At 38.8% G+C, this 23,144-nt stretch overlaps 1 protein-coding gene across 2 annotated transcripts; it reads left to right on the forward strand.

Moving 5' to 3' along the window:
- Positions 1–8: 8 nt before the first annotated feature.
- LOC115907163 (protein NPAT) lies at positions 9–23,002 on the forward strand. Of its 2 annotated transcripts, none has more exons than XM_030954874.1 (18): positions 9–139; positions 3,213–3,331; positions 4,943–5,003; positions 6,439–6,511; positions 6,990–7,033; positions 7,583–7,816; positions 8,323–8,407; positions 9,427–9,559; positions 10,052–10,143; positions 10,227–10,314; positions 12,024–12,120; positions 12,555–12,686; positions 13,103–14,788; positions 16,028–16,143; positions 16,237–16,345; positions 17,403–17,460; positions 19,495–20,656; positions 21,446–23,002. In XM_030954874.1, the coding sequence occupies exons 1-18, from the start codon at positions 103–105 to the stop codon at positions 21,521–21,523; spliced, it is 4,404 nt and encodes a 1,467-aa protein (XP_030810734.1). In that variant the 5' UTR covers positions 9–102; the 3' UTR covers positions 21,524–23,002. The 2 variants fall into 2 exon arrangements, with proteins under 2 accessions (XP_030810734.1, XP_030810735.1); XM_030954875.1 differs by having other exon boundaries at positions 8,326–8,407.
- The last annotated feature ends 142 nt before the right edge of the window (positions 23,003–23,144 follow it).

A 23,144-nucleotide genomic window follows, 5' to 3' on the forward strand; every position in this document is an offset into this window, starting at 1 on the left:
GCGGCGCTGGCTGGCGGAGTTTCCGCGCCTTCGCCTGGGTGGCGGGGCGGCCGGCTGCGCTCGGGGAGCTGCGCCCGCCCGTGCCCCGCTCCGCCTCGGGCCATGCTGCTGCCGTCCGACGTGGCCCGGCTGGTGCTGGGTGAGTGAGCCGGGAGGGACGGAGGGATGCACGGGTGAGGCGCGGACCACCGGCCGCGCCGGGAGGGCTCTGCCGGGCATTGTCAGCCGGCCGAGGCGCGGCGGGACGCAGCCGGCTTCACCCTTGGTCCTCGGCAGCGCCTCTTGGTCCCCCCAGGCTGGGATTGTCGCTGCCGGGGTTCATACCGGGCGGTCCCTGGGCTAGCCCAGCCGCTCTCCGGCCCGGCCTCTGCCGCGGAGCGAACGCAGCTGGCTCCTGAGGGATTCGGGTGCTGAGGGACCAGGCCGCTCCCCGGCCGTGCCTTGGGATCGGCTTCTTCACGGCTCCAAGGAAACGTGGTGGTCTCCGGTGCCCACCTGCGGACTGGGAGCTGCTGTGCGGGGCTTAAACAGTTCCTGATTACAGGGAGTCCAAGGGTGACCTGAAATCCCAGGGGAGGCTGCGTTAAGGGTCAGATGGTTTTTCTTTCCGGCTGTGTTTTGGTCACCTTTGAGGGTGCACTAAAAGTTCAGGCATGATCAGAGTCTATGGAAAGCACAGCATAAGTGTGTTCAGGACACTGGCAGCAGACAGTGATTTTTTAAAATTACTTAATGCTTTGGATTATTTAGATCCTGCCAAAGGTGAGAGCAAATCGATGGTAAGCAAAAATGTGACCCACATATTTCAGTCCCACACGTAGTAAGTACCTATTGGCACAGGTTGCCAAGATTTCCTGGCAGCTTGCCCTGTGAGATTCAATTTTCAGTTGTTCACAGTTTTTTAAAATCCAAAGCCATTAATCTCTTCTTCAGTGTTCCCCCAGCACGATTTATTTTTAAATACTACCTGAAATACTACTTGCTATTGTCTTGAGAAAAAAGGCTAGTAAGAGATGCAGTTTTTTTATTACTGTGAAGTAACAGGTTTTTTAGAATCTCTATGGCCTGTAAAAGAACATTTGAATTCATACAAGTGAGATCTCTCATTGCAGTCTTCCAAACAAGATTGGTGCAATTACAAGTTTCCGGGTAGAATGTTTTTCTTATGTGCTTATCAGGGACTTGAAGATGTAGTGCACAATCTTGGCATCATGTACGCTGAGAGTGATCCATCCTATCTTGTGTCTGTTGTGGCATGGAGCATGCATCATGTCTGGTCAACCTCTGAGCAACAAGAAGGTTGTATGACAGGATATTCCTTGTAACCATTTCTCTAATAGGGATTCCTCTTCTGTGAGGCATCTCTGAGTTTCAGTTGGTAAACAGACTTCCCAGTGCAGCTCTTCCATCTTTCTCTCCCAAGCTCCCCCCAAAATGTTTCTGGTGCTGTGAAGGTTGATGAATATTTGTTAAAGAAACAAAACTAAAATGATACGTTGAGCTCACACAGAGGAAAATGCATAAGAACTTTTATCTTTTCCTGTTTGATAGAGTGAATGTGTACTATGGATTAGACATTTCTTAAGGTAGAACAAAATATTGAATAATTTCCATATGTTCAAAACATACATCACCTTTTATGCCTTTGATTTGATTTTGGCAACCTTAGGGACCACATACTCCTATGTCATTGTGCAGTGTGTGCACAAGCACTTTGGGCCAGCTGCACAGGCATTTTCAGCCTTTGGAATGCTTTATTACCAGGAAATTGGTGTCTGTAGAACGTGCCCATACTCAAGCATTCAGTCATCCCTTGTGATACTGTAGTAGCAGGTTCAAGAAAGGAAAATTGCAACTTTTTGTGTTGATGTTCAGGTAAGTTTGATTGTAAGAGCAGTCATACCGGCACACATCAGAGCTCCACTGAGCCTCATACCCCATCTTCCAGCCTGGACAACAGTGAGGTATCATCGTGTTTACCAGAAATACACATTCAGCCACTTGTGGCTCGAGATTTTTCTAGAAAAATGTAATTGAAAAATTAAATAAGATATTCCTTATCCATTCCACTTATGTTTTCTGTCAGATAGGCCTGCTCATACATTGTGATTAAATTCACAGTGGTTATTCCCAGGCTGTGTTTAACTTTCAAGTTTGCCTGCTTGTTGAAGACTTGAACAAGGCTTGCATGTTGGAAATATGATTTGTTTTCTTCAGCTGTACTCAGATCTGCTGAAGGATACTTGTTTTCTTTTAAACTTAAAGGGCACATTTTTCTTCATGAACTGAAGTAGACCATTTTGGGAGTCCATTGAAATAGATAATGTATATATCCTGCATTGTTTAACTAGGCACATGTTTTATCTTACCCTTAAAACATTCCATGCTAAGCTCTGCTAAGAGCAAGAAAGAAGAAGCCTTTTCTTTGTGGTTTTTTGTTCTAAAATCTTTCATTAGCATTGGTCCATTTCTATCTTTTAGTGTTTAAAGTGTTTGAAGATTAAAGCAGTGTAAAAAGTTTGATTAAAGCAGAATGTATTTGATGAGGAATGGAATTTTGGAAAAGAAAACTTTGTCAGTACATTTTCTGTGACGGTAATTACTGAGTCTTAGGGTGTAGAGGGCACAATATGCATCTAGTGTATCCATACTAAATGAAAATTACTGTAAGTGAGGAGGGAAAAAACCTTTTTCTGTTATTAATTTTTTATTACTTTTTGTACAATGCCGATATTTTTAATGAATCTTATCCACTGTTGCAGCAGCTTTACAGGTTTTACCTGTTTTGAAGCAGTACAATGTGTAGAGAATTACTCTTGCATAACAATGCATTTTATTAACAAAATATTCTGGATTTCCATTAAACTATCAAATAGAGTGATTCAGCCCATATGAGGGTTTGTTTGTCAGCCTTCTGAGCCAAGAACTTTTTATTTTCTTGTGTGTACTAGAGATAAACCGAAATTTGTTCGTATTGCCTCACTTTCAGTCTTGAATACTTTGTAAATACAGTGTAATTCCAATCTATATTTTTTGCTCTTCTGGGTTTTTACTGTTAAATATCTGGTAGGAACTTATGTTTTTTCAAAATAATGTAACTTTTCTTACATAGAAATTTTTATCTGATTATTCCAACACTGTATACAGCTTTGGTACCTATTGAGCAGAAGTAATGAATGAAATAGCAAAACTTTTCATCTGATTTGTTGCAGGCTATTTGCAACAGGAAAATCTTCAAGCTACCTGCCATCAATTTATTCTGGAAAGCTCAGATTTGAAAGAATATGCAGAGCACTGTACAGAAGATGGTTTTATTCCAGCCTGCTTGCTGGTGAGTTTGTATTTGCAAAGCAGAAAGTTACATTGTCTTGCATCCATGGAAAACAATATTGGGGATTTCTCTATGTAACAATTAATTCTCAAATGTTGCTTAAACTGTTTGATATTTGATTTGTTTAGTGTTTTTCATCCTGTGATATTAGCAGTTATTTGGTTTCTAGTATTTAAGCTTACTAAGAAACATCTAAGTGTGAAATATGCAAATTGAATTTGCAAATTGGTTTCAGCATATTATGCTTAGTCTGCATTACAGCTTTGAGGTTGATTTATGGAAGGGTGTTGTCACAAGGGTTTTATTGATTTTAGGGCTGCTTTTGTAATTTACTGAAGGTCACTTTCCTATTCTAGACATGGCAGCCAGTAGTGTTCCATTTCAGGTACATTGTAAATATTTAGGTAAGGCACCTCAGATTTGTCTGAGTCTGCCAAATTTTATTGACAAAAACTGTGTTCAGAATCCTCTCTGTTCAGTATCATATCCATTGTTCTGAGTGAAAGGCAGAATTTTGGGTGTGCATAAATAGTGTGCAGACATATCTGTAGATACATGTGTAGAGCATAATTAGATAGTTTGCGTTTTAAACAAATATACAAAATAGAATTTTTACTATCCTGTACAAATTACAGGGTTTAGGTATTGCTGTGTATCAAACTTTTAGTGTTTATGTGTGTCCTCTTCATATTTTCCGTTTCATTCTTCTAGTATATTAGTTAATTTCATGGTCTGGGACTTTGTCCACAGTATTCAAAATTCACAGAAGTCTTTTCTGAAATCCAAGGTGCACTTTCTTGATGCACCTATTCAAAACAAACTATTGAATTTATTTTATTTACAAGTGTTTAGTCATCTGTACTTTGTTGGTAGAGAGTTGAGAACCAAGCTATGGCCAGCAAAAATTAGAAAACATAAATGTAAATAGATTATTCAGATTAATAAAGCTTTTTTATAATTATCCTTTTCTCAGTAGAAACATTTTTTCTATTATTCACATAAAAGTTATATCATAGTATCTAAGACAAAATTCTTGCTGCAGCTCAAATACTTGCAATAAAGGGCTGTATTTGTCATGTCTTGTAGAGTTCCCACTAGTAAACAAGAGAGCAAGGTACAGGATACTGGTAACTTTAACATTTTAATTATCTTTGTGTCACCTACAATTACAAGTAAACATGATAAGAAGGTTAATTCTGTGTGACTGTTAAAAATTTTACTTCAGACAGAGATTCCTTCACGTTTACATCTTAGTGCATGTTCTTTTCCAGCATGATACATACTCTTTGGTCTATTACTGCTCATCAGTAACAGACTAATGAGCATCATGCTGTTCATCATCTAATTTTCATGGTTTTATTCCATAATGAAAAGGGTGAGTGAAGGTCAGACAGTTCTATCTACCAGTGTTATGCCTTGAGATAGAGCACTTCACATTTTGGATACATAAGAGGATTTTACTCCATTGATTGCTCTCTACCAAGTACAGTCCCTGGTACTGAGGGTCAGCATGGTGTAGAGTGCTGAAGAGCTCCTTAACTGTGATGTGCTACAGCAGATGAAGCAGAAGTTTTTACTGAAGATTCTAAGATCAGTTGGTTTGTTTTCCAGTCGCTGTGTGGAAAAAACTTGACAACTATTCTTAATGAATACGTAGCCATGAAAACAAAAGGTAAGCCTTCAGAATGAGGTGTTATTTTATTTTTATTTATCTCTTGTGAGCTCCTTGAGGAGGAGGTGTATGGTCTTAGGCTCCATTTAGGCTACAATTTGAGTTACCAAATTACAAGTTATCAAATTACATAGCCAACTGCCATGATATCCAGTGAGCAAAAGTAATTGATTCTGTTAGTTTGCATATGCCAGCATATATTTTCACTTCAAATGTGAGCATTTTTATATCTTAAAAGCATAGAGATATAATAACATGTCCAAAATGTATGAGTTTATGCTTGTGAAATTATACTGTTTATTGTTTATACTATCAATAGCAGGGGGAGGTGCTTATCTCTCTGATGACCAGCAACAGAATGTGAGAAAAATGAAATGCGGTGTCAGGGGAAGTTCAAATTGGATCTTAGGAAAGGGTTCTTCACTGAGAGGGTGGTCATGGCACTGAACCCTGTCAGAGTTCAAGGAGAATCTGGACAATGATTTTAGTCACATGGTTTAGAGTTAGGTAGCCCAGTGAGGAGCAGGGAGTTGGGCTCAATGATCCTTATGGAACCCTTCCAACCTAAGATATTCTATGATTCCATGAAATAATCAGGAGGAGTCCTATGGTATAAAATATTTCTTATCTTGTTTTTAAGACTAACTAAAATAGTTTCAGAACTACTTTGTATTTTGTATGAATACTGTAGGCAGAGCTAAAGCATTTGCTGGTTTTGAAGTTAATTATCAAGCTTCTGAATGTTCCCAAATCTTACAGGTTTTTGATATCTGTTATATTATCATATTTTAATGGTGCTTAGTATTAAAAATCATGCATGGAACATTTCTGAACATTTTTTTCCTTTCACACTAGGATTGACAGAAATGCTAACTTAAGACAGATGTACTTCCTTCAAAATGCTTTGTACTTGGCATCTTGAAAAACTTAGTAAATTGAACTGTTTACTTATCTTTTCCATCACACTTCTAATGTTCTGTGCTTCAGAAAGACCAAATGTTTTTACCTGTTTGGGTAATATCATAAAATAAACTAATACTTTTAAAGGCCTGTCTGCCAGGTTATGATTTTCAAAGGCACAAAAGTGACTTGGGAATATGAATGCCATTTCCAGAAGTGAGTTGGGGGGATTAATATGGATTAGGTTAGCCTGTGTTTGCTGAGGAGTCAACACCATGTGCAAATTCCACCAAGAATTATAGTCATTAATTCAGTTTCATCAAGGCTTCTAAACCAGAACTGTATCCATATCAGTCAAAATTCTTTAGATTAGGAGTTAGGGCTCTCTAACTAATAGAATATTAAGAAGGCAGCTAGACATCTAAAGTTAGATGATGTCTGAAACACTCCATAATAATTATTTTGTTTGTGATTTTACTTTTCTCTCAGCTTATATCAGTTTTGGGCATCAATTTGTTTTTATGGTTCATTTCAGAAACAGCAAATGAAGTTCCAGCAATGATGTCATCTCTGTGGAAAAAATTAGACTATACACTTTCTCAGATCAGGTAATGTAGTTTTGAAATCAAGAAAATAATATTTCATTCTGAGAGTGAGTCCCTATGTTGACCAGCTCCTCTTATCATTGTATGAGGATAGTTTAGCTCTCTGTTTCCTTTGAGAGACAGTGAAAAAGATGGGTATGTTAGAGTTGATAGTTGAGCATTTAAAGATTTTAAGGAGGGGCTAGCAAATAAGGAGGGCATTGTGTGAGCATGTGGTCTTCCTGTAATAAAACAATACACTATGACTCATTTAAAGTCTGATACCTTTGTGGTTACTTGATCAAAAATGAAACAGTAAGCTTCACTTGAAGGATCTTTGACGATTGTTGGAAAGAATAAAAAGAGCAATCAATAGATTTTTCTGAAGGAATGTGTGGTTAGGATCAGAGTGACATTACACATGTGATAGGTAGTGTCACACTATGTAGCTGAGTGCTTCCATTATGCTCCATTCATTTCTGTCACTTGCTTTATTTTTTAGGAGCATGCAGAATTCAGATTTCAGATTTTCTTCTAACCAGAGGAGTAAGTAACTGAGTCAATTCCATGGGATCAGTAGGTTTTATGTAAAAATTACCTGTTTTGGCAAAAAATAGGGGCCTTCTGCAGCTATCAGTAATGCATATCTGTTGTCTTCATTGGGGTCTGTGAAACACTGTAGTGATCAGGAAAGGAAAATAAGAAAAGCTGAGCTTTTTGCAAGGGGCATAAATTCTCTATTATAGCATTTTCTCTGCTGAAAAAAAAAAAACTTTTTTTGGAAGTTTACATGGTTAAAAGGTTTAAAAACTGCTGTTTCACTCCTGAAACTGCTGACAGGTGTTTCTTTCTTTACAAAAGCTGAAAATGTGCTGTCAACAAATTGGTTTACTTAAAAATAAGTTTTTCTCTGTAGCATTTTTACTGTATAAGAAAAGAGAGTGTGAGATATACATAGTGATTGTTCCCAGATTTGAGATTCGCTGGATTGGGTGGTGTTCCATTGTTTAGATTTTTTTAAACAGATTTTGTGTGAATATCAGCAATTTTTAAAAATCCCTTTATCTTATGTTTTCATCTTGTCTTTATTTCCAGTACGTACAAGAAGTGGAATTGTAGAAATGAAAAGGCAGAGAATGCTTCAGCAGTCAGCTCCTGCAAACTCAGGACTGTTGTCAGTAGCCCATCAGTCAGGGCAGCAGAATTCCTCTTCTTCTGTTGTACCTCCTCAAGTAATTCACAGGCCAACAATAAATCAAAGCATGCCACAAACAAGACTGAGTACACTGTTTGTGAACCAGTCACAAGCTCAAGAAAACAAGATCAACAGTAAGTGCAAAAATTTTTAGAACCTTGTTTTTCTGTGAAAAATCTATGGCTGTTGATGGAAGTTTTCTAAAATCAGGGCTAATCATCTTCCACCAAAAAGTTCCAGAAATTTCATGCTTTGTTCCCCAGCTGTCCAGACTGGTTCAGGTGATTAAAAGAAAATAAGTGCCCAAAAGAGAGATGGCTCTTGCATACTTGCTTGCCAATGTGAGTTTAGAAATCAGAAGTGCATTAATTTGTGGTTATTCTGTTCTGTGCTCTCATCCTCACCCAAATAACTTATTTCATCAGATAGGGATGATCCACATTAAGTTGATGTCTATTTCAGGATATGTTTAAAAGGATTGGTCCTCATTTCCATGATAATACCAAATTCTTTTGTATGACTTTCCAGGAATTGATTAGAACATAGTAAGCATGTAGATCTTGTAGTGCTTTAACAGTGTCACTGGAAAAGGTGTTGGCATAATGACTTCTATTTTTGTTTGTTTTTTCCCTCTATAAAGCAGGAGGTCTCATACACATTCAGGTTCCAACATCACAAGAACGAAAGCTTCATTCAAACTTGCTTTCTCCAGGAAGGCGAAAAAGGTAAACAGGGATGTCTGTCTGGTTTTGGGTGGTTTTTTTTGTTTAATTGTTTAGAAATTAGACAGTGTTCTAACCTTTAGTGTAAGTTTTCTTCAGTGATGGAGTGTTTCAAATGTAAGATCTGCTGAGGGGGGCCAGTGTTTGTTGTTTCACAGAGGAAAGGGAAGTCAAAGAGCTTAACAGTAGGCTGATAGGAGGCTTCTTTGTGTACACTCTGTCTTCACTACTAGACATAGGCAAATAATCTTGGACCTGAGATTTGGTGTTCCTTCCAAAATGTCCTTTTCAATTATGAAAATTCTTAATACTGATAAAAATGTGCATTTAACTTCATAAAACTATTGAGTTGAGTAAATTTTGTCAGAAAATTATTAATATTTGCACTAGAAGTTTTGTGAAAAATTTCTTTTATACTAGTTTTGCATTTTTTATTCTCTGATTCAGATGTCCATTTTCCCCCAAGTCTTTCCTAATCTGTCTTGATTTTTTTAAATGTAATTTTAGTGCCCCGCCAATAGATGTTTTCAGAAGAGCCTACATTGTCTCCTATAAAAACATTACTTTTCGCATTTATCAGCTAAATTCTTACAGGACTTAAGATTTGTTTTCTTCTTTGAAAATAAGTGCTCCTTGAGAAGTCTTTGTTTTCAGTGGTAATGCCCAGATCTGATTGTGAGTTGCACTTAATTAGGATCCATTAACTGGTACCACCAGTTAGAGTAACATGTAGTGGAGGGGCAGTAAATGCTGAATAGTGGGCATGGAATTCAGTTTGCCATTGAGTTCTTTACCTACAATCTCTAAATTTATAACTTACGTAAAGGCAGACACAATAGATGCATAAGAGATATTAAAACAGGTACCAGCTTTTACTGTATTTTCAATATGTAGTTAATTTTCTGGTGATTAAGATCTTGTGTTTGCTAAAAAGAAAGAGAAGCACTTGATTTACTCACCATTAGGTCTGCTGTTCACAATTTTTTCATAAACTGTGTCATAAATTTCCTGGAATGTTTCAGTGAATCCCAGAAGAGGAAAAATATTGCAACATCTGGACCTCTTTCAGCAGCTAGAAGTTCTCAAGACTCTGAAGAAGCAGTAGTAGAAAAAGAAAGTGAGCCCCTAGAAGAATTAATTGATGGTAACTTCCCAGTGAGTATATGCCTACAGAAGGTATTTACACTTAAGAAACAAAGTCAGACTCAAGAGATCTAATCTTTAACATGTTGTTCTTCCTGGTTTTTACAGAAATTACCTTTAAAAGATAAATGTATTGGTTTGTATTTGAACTAGCTCTTGTGTGTACTAAATTCATAAAGTTGGCATGGCTATGTAGAGTTTGGTTTTTCTTGGTTTATTTGCTTTGCTAAGATACCTGTAGGCTGTCAGAATACAGCAATTCTTCAGAGAATGGAAACCAGAAGGCACATTAAGCCTTGCTGTCCTTCAGGAGAGCAGAAGCACAGGAATATTTTGGGTTGATTTTTGTAGCAATGGAATGCAGTCACAGATGACTCTCTGTTATAAAAGTCTTCTCTCCTTGAATTGATTTTTAAATTATTTTTTACTGTTAGTCAGAAATTCATGCTCCTTTTCTAGTGATGTTAAAAATAGAAACCTGACCACTTCAAAACTGTTTTCCAGCAACTGGTTATTGAAAATGCCAGAGAAAAAATCCTGAGCAACAAATCTCTTCAGGAGAAGCTCGCTGAAAACATTAACAAAATCCTGGGGAGGTAATAAAAGGAACGTCTAAACTTAATATGTATTCTTATTTAAATTATTTTTGACTTTTGAACTAATGATGTACGTGTTGCAGTGATGGCAGTGTTGCTCAGGCCCCTAAACAGCCAGACAGTGGTCCCACAGAACAGGAGACTTCAATTGATGAAATCCTTGGACTTCAGGTAGGTGTAGATTGCCCTGATCGCATTGTTTTTAGGACCAGGCATGTGAGAATGATGGACCTATGCTGAACCTCTGACATCTGAGGATACTCTCTCCTCTTCCTATCCTTTTTTGTTTCTGTTTGCCAGCACAGCTGAGCCTCCCTGATGTTCCCCTCTGAGCAGAGGCAGCTCTGCAGCTCCTCTTGCAGAGGCGTGAACTCTGACCTTGTGTGGTGCAGGGCAGGTTCAGGGAGCTGAGCTGGCAGGACACTGCTGTTCTACAGGAGCTTGTTTTGTGCCAGTTTAGCATTCTGAATTCATTCCCAGTGCCTGTCCAAGGCAGCATAAACATGCAGCAGGGTCGAAGCCAAGGGAGTGGGATTGCTTCTGGCAGTAATTAGCTGGTAACCCTACTCAGACTGGATATAAGAACTGCCTGCCTCTCACTCAATCTTTCATATCAGTAATTGGCTACCAGCTTCTGACTGGGGATCTAATTAATAGCCTTAGAGAAGAAAAAAGAATTTAAAATACCTTGCTATCTCCAAATACATTTAATCTGATCTGATTTTGTGATTTGCTCCTAGATAAGCATGGATCATTTAGTATAGCAAGAGAAATTGTTTTTGAGCGTAAATAATGATGCTTTTTCTTCAAATTTTGTATTTTCTTGCTTTTGGAGGAAATGTGTGTTCTGCTTCTACAAACTAAACATAATTATAGTGTTCTCCCTTCATTTTTCTATAAGTCTCAAGCTAGCAATCATAGAATTAAAAAGGACTTTTAATGAGGGAAATTTCACAGCCTTCATGAGAAAGACTGGAGAGTAGAGGCAGTTCCTTGTTTGTGAAGTAGAGGTGTCTGGTTTATAAATGCTATTCTTCTGTTGGTTGGTGATTTTAGGTCAGTTGTCAAAATACAGAGCTACAAAGCCGTACTCCATTCTTCTGAGCAGAAATAAAGCAGCTTCTTGGTTGGAGTTGCTGAGACAAAATCAAGGATATAACGTGGAATATCCACCCTTAAAGGTGGAGATATATATCAAAAAAGGTGGAGATATATATCAAAGGTTGGAGAGTGCTTAGAGGGTCTCCAGAAAGGCAGGAGAAACTTTGTATTTAATTGCTTGAGTATGTACCAGATACTTATTTTATTCCTGGGCTGCCACGGAACAAGAATCAGGAACCTTAGAGCACTGTCCCATGTAGCTGTGGTTTCCAAAATGCCTTCCACAAAGAAGTAGTTGCAGGCTGTAATATAGAACATGTAATTTCCATATGAAATAAAACTTCCATTTACTTAGTGTTGGCGTCTAGATATATAATATATTCAAACCTAAGAAATTAGGATTAATTTGGGGATTTTTTTTTAACAGTGGTTTGCTTGTACAGGCTCACAGTATCCATACCACATGCATAAGCTTCCAGTGTAGCCTGAGATTTAGTCCTTCTTTTTGGTTAGTGGTGGCCATGAAGAATACTCCAGTACACACATGGTGAGGGTGATGTCTGACAGACACATTCAGGTTTTGGAGAACCTTATTTCTTCAACTTCAATCACTAAGATTTTTTAAATCTGTGGCAGAAACGTTCCCAGCATTATTATTTTTGTTTCTGTGCTGAGCAGAAGTAATAGAACTAAAACCTGAAAAGAAAACGCTTCTTGTCTATTTTTCTTTTTAAGTTGTGGAAGTAACTAATAGTTCTGTATCTCGTGTCTTTTCTCAGGGTGAAATTCATATGTCAGAAGAGGCTATCCAGGACATTCTGGAGCAGACAGAATCAGATCCAGCTTTCCAGGATCTGTTTGACTGCTTTGATTATGGTAGGCTATGTTGTACTCAGTTGTACTGTTACTGTAAAGCATCCTGAATGATGAGCTTTCCCAAGCATTGCTTGGCAAAGCAAGGGAATTCAGCAGGCCTCTTGCAAGAGAAATGACATTGGTATGCCTTAATACAGAATTAGATTCTTAGATACATTTATACACAGCTATAAAGTTGTGTGTAAGTACAGCATTTTTCTGTGGCTGATATTCTGGGTTTGTGCTGGCTCAGTGATTGTTTTATTGCTGTTACTTTAGACACTCCAGCTCTGAAGGATGATAGTTTATACTTGCTTGCTGTTGTAAAATTTTCAGGGGACTCCTCACATGAACCTAAGGAGATCTTTACACTGTGGTTCATTTTAAAGGTAGTGATGCCATGTATGTGGAAAATTACATATATAACCAATCTTCATGCTTTATTTTGAAAATAGGAAAGAGCAAGGTAAACAAGAACTTACCTGCTGGTATTTCTGGTCAGAATGGAGTAGAAAATGAAATCCTGGTGGCTGAGGATAGCCTGGAAACATTTGGAAGTTCTTTAGGAACAGAAGAAACTAACAGATGTATGTGTTGGTTTTTTTTCTTCTAAGATTTCTCTGTTAACTTTTCATTATGAAAATATTTTCAGACAATCTGTACATTTCAGAATTTTATTTTTTCACTGGTAATATCCATGTGGACATTTACATTGCATGAACATACAGATACACCTGGCCTGTTACAAAGTTTCAATCTATTAAATTTAGCAGTAGTCCCATGTGTACTTATCAGTAATGTACAAACTGATTTTCCAGATTATCTAGTGTATGTATGCTTTTTATATATATTCCACTCAACTTGACTGTAAGGATGAGTAACATTATTCCAACTTAGTTTTATGGGAAATAGCTTTCCATTGAACTGATAGTTATTTCTAAAACACTCTAAAAGGATCATCTCTTCTAATAATTATGGAACTGGTTTATTCTGTCTTTTACAGGTGATAATTCTAGAGAACCACTATCCTGTAGAGGCTTTCAGTTAGGAGAAGCATCATGTGCCTTGAAGACCAGCATTAATGATGATGATATGGTTAAGAAAAATCCAGCCAGTGAACAGCTGCATGGAAACTGTAGACCAAGGAAGCACACTGAAGAACTTACAGCCATTACCTCTGAACATATTAGAGAGCTTGAAATTGCTTTTGACTCAGTGTCTGATTTGACTGAACCTAACAAGAGACCAAGTTCTGATAGCAAACAGTGTGCAGACACTTACATTACAAAAGAGTCATCTGCATTAGTATCTGAAAGTGAGAGTGCTATGGAAATTGAAAAAGGCCCACCAAGTGATAGTTCTCAAAGTAGTCCTAATTTAGAATATGTTCATTCTGGTACTCCACAGATTCCTTTGATTTCAGTGGCAGAGGATACTATAGCTGGTGAAAACAAAACTGATTCAGGAAGTAAATGTCCTTTATCACCAGATACATCACTGTCTGAAAAAAGACTTCCTGGAAGCCCTTCTGATGGGAGCCCTGGCCACAGTACACTGCTGAGAAAAAACAACTCCTCCATTTCTAGCCCACTGGCAGATGTAGGAAAAGAACAGACTGTAACCAGTGATCTAGCTGCCTTGCCTGGTGTTTCAGAGGAGAACTCCAGCCACCCCTCTAACCATCAGGACCAGAGCACACAGGCAGACTGTGCTACGGGATCTGTGGTGGACATCATGGATCTTGACAAAACAGAGTTGCAGCTTGAAGTTGTTGATACATCTAACAAAACTTACTCAAATGATCAGCATACACTTGATAAGCCTTGTAAGAAAGATTTTAACCTCCCTTCAGAACTGCCAAACACAGAGGGTACACAAGGGGAGATGCAAGAACCTTCATCTTCTACAAAAGTAGACTCTGATAATTTATATTTCTCATCTGGTAATAATGCATGTACAGACATTTCTGTAGTATCCACTGAAAACAATCTTACTACCTCTGAAATATGCCACTCTCCTCTCCCTGAAACTGCATCCTCCGCAGAGGAGTCAGGTACTGAGGCCAAAAGTATAAGCAGTGTGTCTTCTAGTAGTCAACCTATGGATGTTGATCCTTCTAATATAATGTCCCTCAAGATCATCATCAGTGATGATCCATTTATTGCATCAGACACGGAGTTAAATAATGCTGTTTCCAGCATCACAGGAGAAAATTTGCCTACTATAATATTGTCATCTCCCGCCAAATCCCCAGCCAAAACCGCAGGCCTGCCCAAATGTCTGACTTCAGAAGACACAGAAAAAAATGTGGATTCAGCTCTGGCAGAGCAGAATCTTCTTGTGCTTAGACCTAAGGATCCTGTGGTCAGCTCGGTTAACACTCAGAGTGAAGACTGCACTGGTTTTTCAGTTGCAAGTTCAACTCATCTTTCCAGCGAAGGGGGATTTATACAGTTGATGCCAGCCACGAGCACAGCTTTTGGGAATTCAAGCAACCTTTACATAGCCACGTGTATGACTGATCCAGCAACCTTGGGTGCAGCTGTAACACCATCAAATGTAGTTGTATTGCCTGGCAGTTCTATGCCACTGGCCTCCCAAGCTCCAGCTGTACAGCAGTTGCGGACTCCTCCCAGATCCAGCAATACATTTCCAGCAAACCAGACTGTCTCCCCAAACTTCCCACAGGGTAATCTCATTATTAGAAAAGTACTGAAAATGTGGTGTTTGTTATTTTTGTTTTTCTACTAAGTAAACATTAAAAGTAAAACAATTTTTAAACTGTTCTGTCTGCCACTTGAAACTATCCAGGAGTTTTTTTTTTTTTATTAGTAGTAATGAAATAAAACTACGAGAAGTCATTGATCAGGCTGCTTTGAATAAAAAAAAACCCTCATATTTCAAACGCTTAACTAATATAATTTTAGCAGCATTAGATGTAGGAATGATATTTTGGTTTGCATTGGAAAGGATTCCATTACTTTGGCTAAATAAAACAGGTTTTTATTTTAATAAGATTCCTGTTATAAATGGAGTGCTCTATGTTATATGTATTCATATTTTGTGTAGATAACTGGGTATATGTATCTAGTCCTTCCCAAATCACTTCCTTGGTTTTGTTTCATATTTCAAAACCTAGTCTGCATTAGAAGTAAATATGAAAGTGTAACATTAAGTGAAACATTTAAGTAAATATGAAAATGTAACATTATTTCTTTCCATGATTTAAAATTTATACAAGCATTTTTATTACTACAGCAATAAAAATCTTGAGTGCTTTTTGAAATGAAAAAAACAGCTATAAACCAGCTGTAATCACCACATTTAGATTTCTTTCAAAAACTATGAACTTTTTTGCAGTTACCTTTGAATTTCTGTGTGTAGTCATTTAATTGAGGACAGAGACCAGTATATGCAAGATCCTGGGGTGACAGCCTTTTCTGCCATTCAATTTCTTTATGCAACTTTTACCTTCCATGCTTTTGTCATAGAGAGAGGAAGAGGAACAGTTTCCTTTCACTTTTGAAAATACTCTTCCACTTTTCAGTTAATGTGCTAGCATAGCTTCCATATTTTATAATTCCCATATATCTGGCAGCTAAATATGATATTTAATGTTACTTTTACTTGTTTTTATAAATCACTTTAATTAAAATTTAAATGTTAAGATAGGTTTATCATACTTTTTTTTGAGCTACCTCTTACAAAGGAAAACAGACTTTAACTGAAGAATTCTTATAAACTAAAAATAAAACTGGTGCTTACCCTGTTTTCTAGTAGTGAACTATAGCAAAGGACAGTGAAGTTTTTCTAAAAATCCAGAGCTTTTCTTGCCACAGGTTTTGACCACACATAATTTTAAGAAGCTTTTCTTTTCACTGAAGTATTTTTAGTTTCTGTACAATCTTAACACTTTGGTATTTTTTAGGTTCTGCCATTATAATTGCATCTCCAGTGCAGCCAGTTTTGCAAGGAATGGTGGGAATGATACCTCTCTCCGTAGTAGGACAGAATGGAAATACGTTCTCAGCACCTGCCTGCCAGGTAGCACATCACAAATAAAGATTTTCAGGATTAAAGCTGCAGTGATAAGAAGTGCTTTGGTAAATTGTAATAGAATATTTTGATTCCTTCAAGGTTCTTCACATGCCTGTGGCTAATCCAGTGTGCAACGGAAGTGTCCCAAAGCTTCCCATCCCTCCCAAATCACAGAAGATTCCTGGAGCAAGAAACAGGAATACTACAGGTGCCTGCCTTGCGTTCTTGAGAGGGGCAGAAGAAAAGCAGAGGGTTCTAAGGACAAGTCAGTTCTAAGTAAAAAAAGTTATTTATAAATATCTCTGCTTCTGTTCCTGGCAACTGCTGGGCTGTCTTGAGAGAGGTCTGTACCTGCAGTTAGTGACTCTTGTTCGGTCAGTTTACAAAGAACTTCCAGCATATAACATAATTCCAGTTTTTGTATCATGCTTATTTCCAAAATGTAATGTTTCAAGGCTCTCAGGCAGTTTTAAAAGTTTACTTTTCTTTATCTTTCTGGTTATTTTTCATCTTGTTGGTTTTAAGTAGTTCACTGCTGCCATTGGAACCGAGCCACATAATAATGAAGATGTGAGAAGAGTCAGCAGTTATAAAAACTTATTAAGGAAAAACATTTATTAGAAGTGTTGGATGTTTATATAAAAAATGCACTCTACTACCTGTTTTCCTTTTGCCCTTTCAGGCATACGCATCTATATGTTCTTTTCATTGAGACCTTGCTTCTTTAAATTGTTGATTGTAATAAGACAAGAGTTACGTTCCTATCTCTGTGTTGGAAAAGGGTATAGAAAAATAATTGAAAATAGAAACATTGAATTATAAGGACAGCTTTTGCTTTAGCCTGCCTGCCTTTTTAAAAAAGAGTAGGCTTGGACATAAAAATAAAAACAGAATGAAATTTTAAATTAAGATAAAATCTAGGATTGTATAGTTGCTTGCCTTCTGGTTTGTTGATGGATAGCTGAGAGTTCCCTGAGTTAATTTCTTTCTATCTGGAAGTCCCCACTGTGCATTTTAAAATTCAGGATAGTTTGTTTTGTCTTGCCAGGGCTGTGCATTATCTAAGTGTAGGCAGCAAGCTTCTTCTTTGTTCTTAGTTGGGGACCTTTGCTAGTCTACTAATTAATAAAGTTTAAAGTTACAAAATACTGCGAAGCTTGTTGATGAGATTTTTTTAATTGGTTCTCTGTCAGGTGAAATGTCACTGTACTAAAACTGTGAAATTATTTACCTGTCATTCATTAATACTTCATCTGTTGTTCCAGGAAAACTGTTACCAAATGTAGCTGAGCCTTTGAACCATGCAAATCCTCGAACACAGAGGTCAGTAGTGCTAAGTATTGAAACTCCCTTGCTTTTTCCTGTTGTGAATTTTTTCATCCAGTATCGGTGAAGAGAGGAGCTTTTTCTAGTAGTGGCATAAGCAGTACCCCCTTTCCTGCTGCCTGTCTGCTAGGGGTATTGATACAGATGTGTGCTGGGACTGGTGCAGCCTGTGCTAGCGTTGTCTTGTTACTGTTCCTGTGTTTTGTACAGCTTTGTCTCCTGTCTCAATTGTCAAATAAAAATTGTTTGAGCAGAGTCTAAGCTAGGAGAATTGCCTGTTACATTTACTGGCAGATTTAAATGACTAAAACCTTTGTTTTTTCTTTTCACATGAGTGGTACCCATGGTTTTGCAGTGTAGTCCCATTCTCTTTAACCTCCAGTAGAGTTTATAAGATTGGGTTCTGCATCTGTATTTCAGCTGTGTAGATTAGAACTCTGCTTGATCATTTAAAAATGAGAACTGAATGCAAAGATGGTGAGGACAACAGCATGCTAACTTTATGTTGATGAGCATAACTTAATTTCTTGGGGTAGGCACTAGTTTTCTGTTGGGCAAATGAGAGAAGGAAGCAAGGCTGCAGTAGTAACTCTCCTCACCATTAATGGACTTCTGAAAGAAAAGGATGTTGAAATGAGTAAAAGAGTGTCGGAGCAGATCAGAAGTTCAATTTAAATATAAGAGGTGAAATGATCTTTTATTGGAAAACTAGCGCATACTTTTAAAAAAACTACCTATTTAGAGCTCACTTAAAATGTTGGAAAAGTGGAGATAAAACAGGACCATTAAAGTCAATTTATTAAAAAATCCCAACCATACATCTAATTAGACCATATACATGCATGCAAAAACTACTGATTTTTTAAAAACCACAGAATCAAGATCTTGGATAATACCACTTCAATAATTCAGCTTTCTTTTACCTTTAATTGATCTCTAGATGTATGTTTTGCATAGCAAAGAGAACAAAACCTTCCCTGCAAAGAAGTGTAATTACTTATTTCCACTTTCTACCCTCTGTCTCATCTCAAATTTCATGGAAATAAAACAAGCTGCTACCACTCAGACCTTTTCTACCATTTCAAAGGTACAAAGTTAGCATCCCAAAAACTCGACTTTTCCTCTTAGAAATCATAGAGGTTTATGTGCAGGGAGAGAGCCTTTCAGGCATAGATGAGTGATGCTGAAGCTTCTCTTGGAAATGCAGCATAAGCCAGGCAGAGGGCACAGACAGAACAGTGCCATGACCTGACAGAGCAGAAGTATTTTTCTTTCCACAGGCTTTTTCACATGATGGAGCTGGTTGTCAGGTGGAGACTACACCCCAGGCAGTCTGGATGTTGTTGTCCAGATGCCCACCAGAAGCTTTTTGTCCTGCTCAGTGCTGTCCTCCTCTTCCCCCTGCACAGCAAGTGCATAGGGAAGAGTACAAGGCACCCATGTGATTACATTGTCCAATATATTCTGGCAGCCTCTTAGGAATTTCAGCTCCAAGGATCCCAGAGCCATAAGTAGTATTCTGGGAGGGACTGTCTTGTCATGAATGCACTCAGTTTCTTTTTGTAGTCAAGTAAGCTACCAGCATCCACAAATATCCCAAGGTAAAAAAGTTCCCAGGTTTAGTTACATGCAGTGTTCAGACCTCCTTGTTGTGTTTTGAGCCTAATACCAGTGTTATTTCATCCCCTTAGTTTTTCTACTGAAAGGTGCAGGAGATAGTGTCCTTTTTGTGAGCTTTCTTCAGAGCTCTGTTGCATTTCCCCTCGGTTATCTCTCTTCCCAGGCTGAAGAGCCCCAGTCTATCTAATTGTTCAGTGTGCAGACTCTGTTTCTTACCTTTTTGCCAAGAAAGCATTCTCTGAGCTTTCTGCAGTTGTCATTCCTTACTCTTGGTCTTTATGTGTTGATAAAATACTTGTATTTAGGCTGGAGAGAGCTTTTTAGAGGGATGGGTGGGGAGTTCAGCCAGCTGAAGTTAACTTGTCTAGTAAGAATAAACACATCAGTGAAATACTTTCATCTCGTTTTCAGGGCTGGAAATTATGACAAGCTTACAAGTGCAGAGCCAGGAAGGAAAGTGGAAGAGAACTTACCTGTTGCACCAGCAGAGAGCACAAGCTCAAATTCAAGACAGAGTGAGAGTCACAGGAGAGTCCTTTGCTTTGATAACGTCCTACCCACTCCAGGAGGAAGCACCCAAATTCAGCCTCCTAAGAGTTCATCCCAGAAAGAAAGAAACGAAAGCCCTTTATTTCCTGTTGACTCTGCATCCTCCTCTGCTAAGGCACAGGTACCAAAGAGAGACAAAGACAAAACATTGCCCAGAATTCTGTGTAGGCCAGAAGTTGGTAGCAACAGAGGCGCATCTGCCAAGGAGCCACAGCCCGAGCGGAAGGTGGCAGCTGTAGGGCTTTCATTAGATCCCTTCCACAAGACGACAGCAAACAAAGAAAATGAGCTACAACAGGACACTGATGAAAAGCAGAAGAACCAGGACACTGCCAAACTCTCAAATGGCCAACAGAGCGTTGCCTTATGGAACGAGAAGACAGTTGCTTCGGTACAAGAGCTGAACAAAAAGCAGGGGTCGCTGTCAAATGGGGCTGGCAGCGGCAAATCATCGGTGTCTGTTTCTTTGTCCTCAAAGGAGCCCAAGCGAGAAGCTGTGAAAGCTTCCAGCCAAGGCCTGGGCCTGTCCAGCCCGTTCGGCAAGCAGTGTGTGGAGATGCTGCAGGACATCCAGTGGCAGAGCCCCGCTGCAAAGACCGCTGAGAACGGAGAGCTGCCGGTGCCCCGCACGCCGTCCGGAGTTGGAGACAGGCACACGGAGGACACCACGGACAGCGTCCGCACGCCCACCTGCCGGCGCTTCCCGGAGGAGAGCGGCACGCCCCGCATCATGGTGCCCCCCGCCACGCCCGACCTGCCCGCCTGCAGCCCCGCCAGCGAGACGGGCAGCGAGAACAGCGTCAGCATGGCCGCACACACCCTCATGATCCTGTCGCGAGCCGCCATCGCCAGGACTAGCACTGCCACCCCCCTCAAGGACAACACCCAGCAGTTCAGGGCTCTGAGGAGCACTGTCAAGAAAAGGAAACCTGAGGACTTAAATGAGGGGGAGAGAAATTCCCGTTCTGCCAATAGAAAAGAGCTTCAGAGCTCTCCAACACCATGCAAAAAAAAGAAAATCAAGGCAAGTACAAACATCTACTTTTTCTAATTAAAATTCTAAATATATATAAGGTATCTTCGTGTGTACTATTTGTAATGGAACAGTTCAGAGATGCTAGTGCAAATCCCTGGCATCCTATTTAGATTAGCCAGTTTTTCCAACTTTGCCTCTTGAGCGTACTCTGAACTAAGCTTTCTTAAGATTGGTTTGGTCTTCAGATACACACAAGTAACTCCTACTGACTCTCAAAACAGGCACCAATGACAACTACATAATTTCTCCTAAAACCCGAATGAGTTCCTAAATTCCAGGTTTTTAGGTGGAATGTAGGAATTAAGCCAAACTCAAAGTAGGCCTTACTGGAATTCAGGCTGCTCTTGCATCCTTGTTTAGGACCATTGGATTTGAGGATTTAAAGGCAAATAGCCAAGGTGTGAGACACAAAAAGGTGTCTTTGCATGTAAATAACCAAAAAGGAGTATAACTTTATAATTCCCATACTTTTAGCATGCTCCTGAAACACTGAGACTGGAAAATGCTCCTTTCCACAGAAGGGAGCACACGTGAAGGGCATATGGCAGTGTCTGAGTTCTGGGGCAGATTTGTGCAGGAATGGATGGGATGGATGGAATGGATGGATGGATGGAATGGATGGAATGGATGGATGGATGGAATGGATGGATGGATGGAATGGATGAATGGATGGAATGGATGGATGGATGGAATGGATGGATGGAAGAACGCTTGCAGACTCTTCAGTTCCCCCAGGTTCTTTGTATTTAACACAGTTGTTGCTTTCCTCTCCTACAGAAAAAGAAGCTCCCAAATTCTTTTCCAGCAGGAATGGATGTGGACAAGTTCTTGTTGTCTTTGCATTATGATGAATGAATAAAAAGAAGTTGAAGTGAGGCCATCTGAAGCTCAGTGGAGCAGTGCTGAGGTTTTGCATGGGAAGAGAAGTTAACTCTAAAGGGCAAGTTGCACTTTCAGTGCACTGAAGTTTCACTTTATAGCAAAGTCATGCTGATTCTGAAGCAGGTTGCAAAGTGTAAATATCTTTGAGTTGGTATATGTTTATTTTTGAAAAAGCACTTGCATAATTATAGAGCCATTTAAATTGCAAAACTGTAAATTTGTGTAAATGAAATGTAAGAAAGATTGTACATTTCCTGTTAGACCACGTTGTCTGTGTTCTGCTGCTTTCTCTACTTACCCCTCTGAAGCACTCAGCCAGTCTGTGAAAAGGTGGTGTTTGTCACTCACCACTCTAAGATGGGGCAGCTACCTTGGCCAACTTCTCATTGTTTTGTTGAATCTGAAAGGGACTTAAATATGCAGCTCTCACTGGCTTGTGCTCACACTCTCGTTTCATAATTGTCAAGCCCATGTTGTAAGGCTTTGAACGAAATAATAAAAATACCAATAGCTAAACATAAGGCCAGTAAAGCCTCAAAAAGCATTTCTCATCTGGTGGAGCTTTTCCCAGCCAGTCATTCAGAAAAGAACTTTAATTTGGACAGGCCTTCTGTGTTTACAGTATTTGCTGCTGAATGTCGTTCAAATGCAAAAGCTGTTTTTAAGCAACATATTTTTTGTGTGGGGTCATGCCTCAGTATGAATACTTCAACTGAAGCAACAGCTAAACAAGAATTACAGTGTGTTCTAATGCAAAAGTCAATTCCCTCACCTTTCATTTGTACTGCTGAGAAATTATACTATCTAACTCTTAAATTTTTAGCCAGACATGGAAGAATTTGCATCTGATTTTTCTGTTTAACATAGAGGTTGTCATAGCTATTATACGAACTCTCTCCAAAAGGGTTGCAGGAGGAGCTCAGCCTACATTTTGCTGAATGAGCACACCTTGCTCCAAAACTACAGAATTTTCTTTACTGGTATTTCTTCTTGTTCTCAAATTGTTGACATCTTAAAAAAAAAAAAAATTGCAAGTTTTCTTGTAAGAGATCTGTACAGCAACAGGGCAATGTTTCAGATACAATACAAGGATTCCTAAGGAACCAAGATTATGCAGTAGATGTTTATATTAAACCCATCCAGTAACTAAATACTGCATAGCATTTACAGCTTGAATAAATATTTTTGTTTTAATAAAAAGTTGTGTGTCTTGCTTAATGTTTTTCAGTCCACTAAGCAGCTTTGCAGATACTGAATAGAAAAGTCCTGGTGGTCAGTTGTTTTTGAAGATGAAGAGTCCAATATTAAATACGAAGTTCTAATTGCAATTGTCAGAGGGACTAGGGCAGGCAAGCACCAAAATTGTCTTAAGCATAAAATGCTTAATAGTCATGGTGACATTTAAAATTAATTTGCTATTTGAGACCAAAGGTAACTCTTGCCTGGGCCATCCACTACCCACCCTAATGTTTCAGCTCAGGCACTCTGGTTCTAATGAAGATGTGAATTATCCATTCACTTTCATAAGAAAAAAGTATCTTCAGTACCAAGCTGCTGTCATGCTGCAAATAAGTTTTAGTAGTAGCACTCTGTG

The sequence above is a fragment of the Camarhynchus parvulus genome, chromosome 1 (assembly GCF_901933205.1).
Source record: "Camarhynchus parvulus chromosome 1, STF_HiC, whole genome shotgun sequence".
NCBI lineage: Eukaryota > Metazoa > Chordata > Aves > Passeriformes > Thraupidae > Camarhynchus > Camarhynchus parvulus.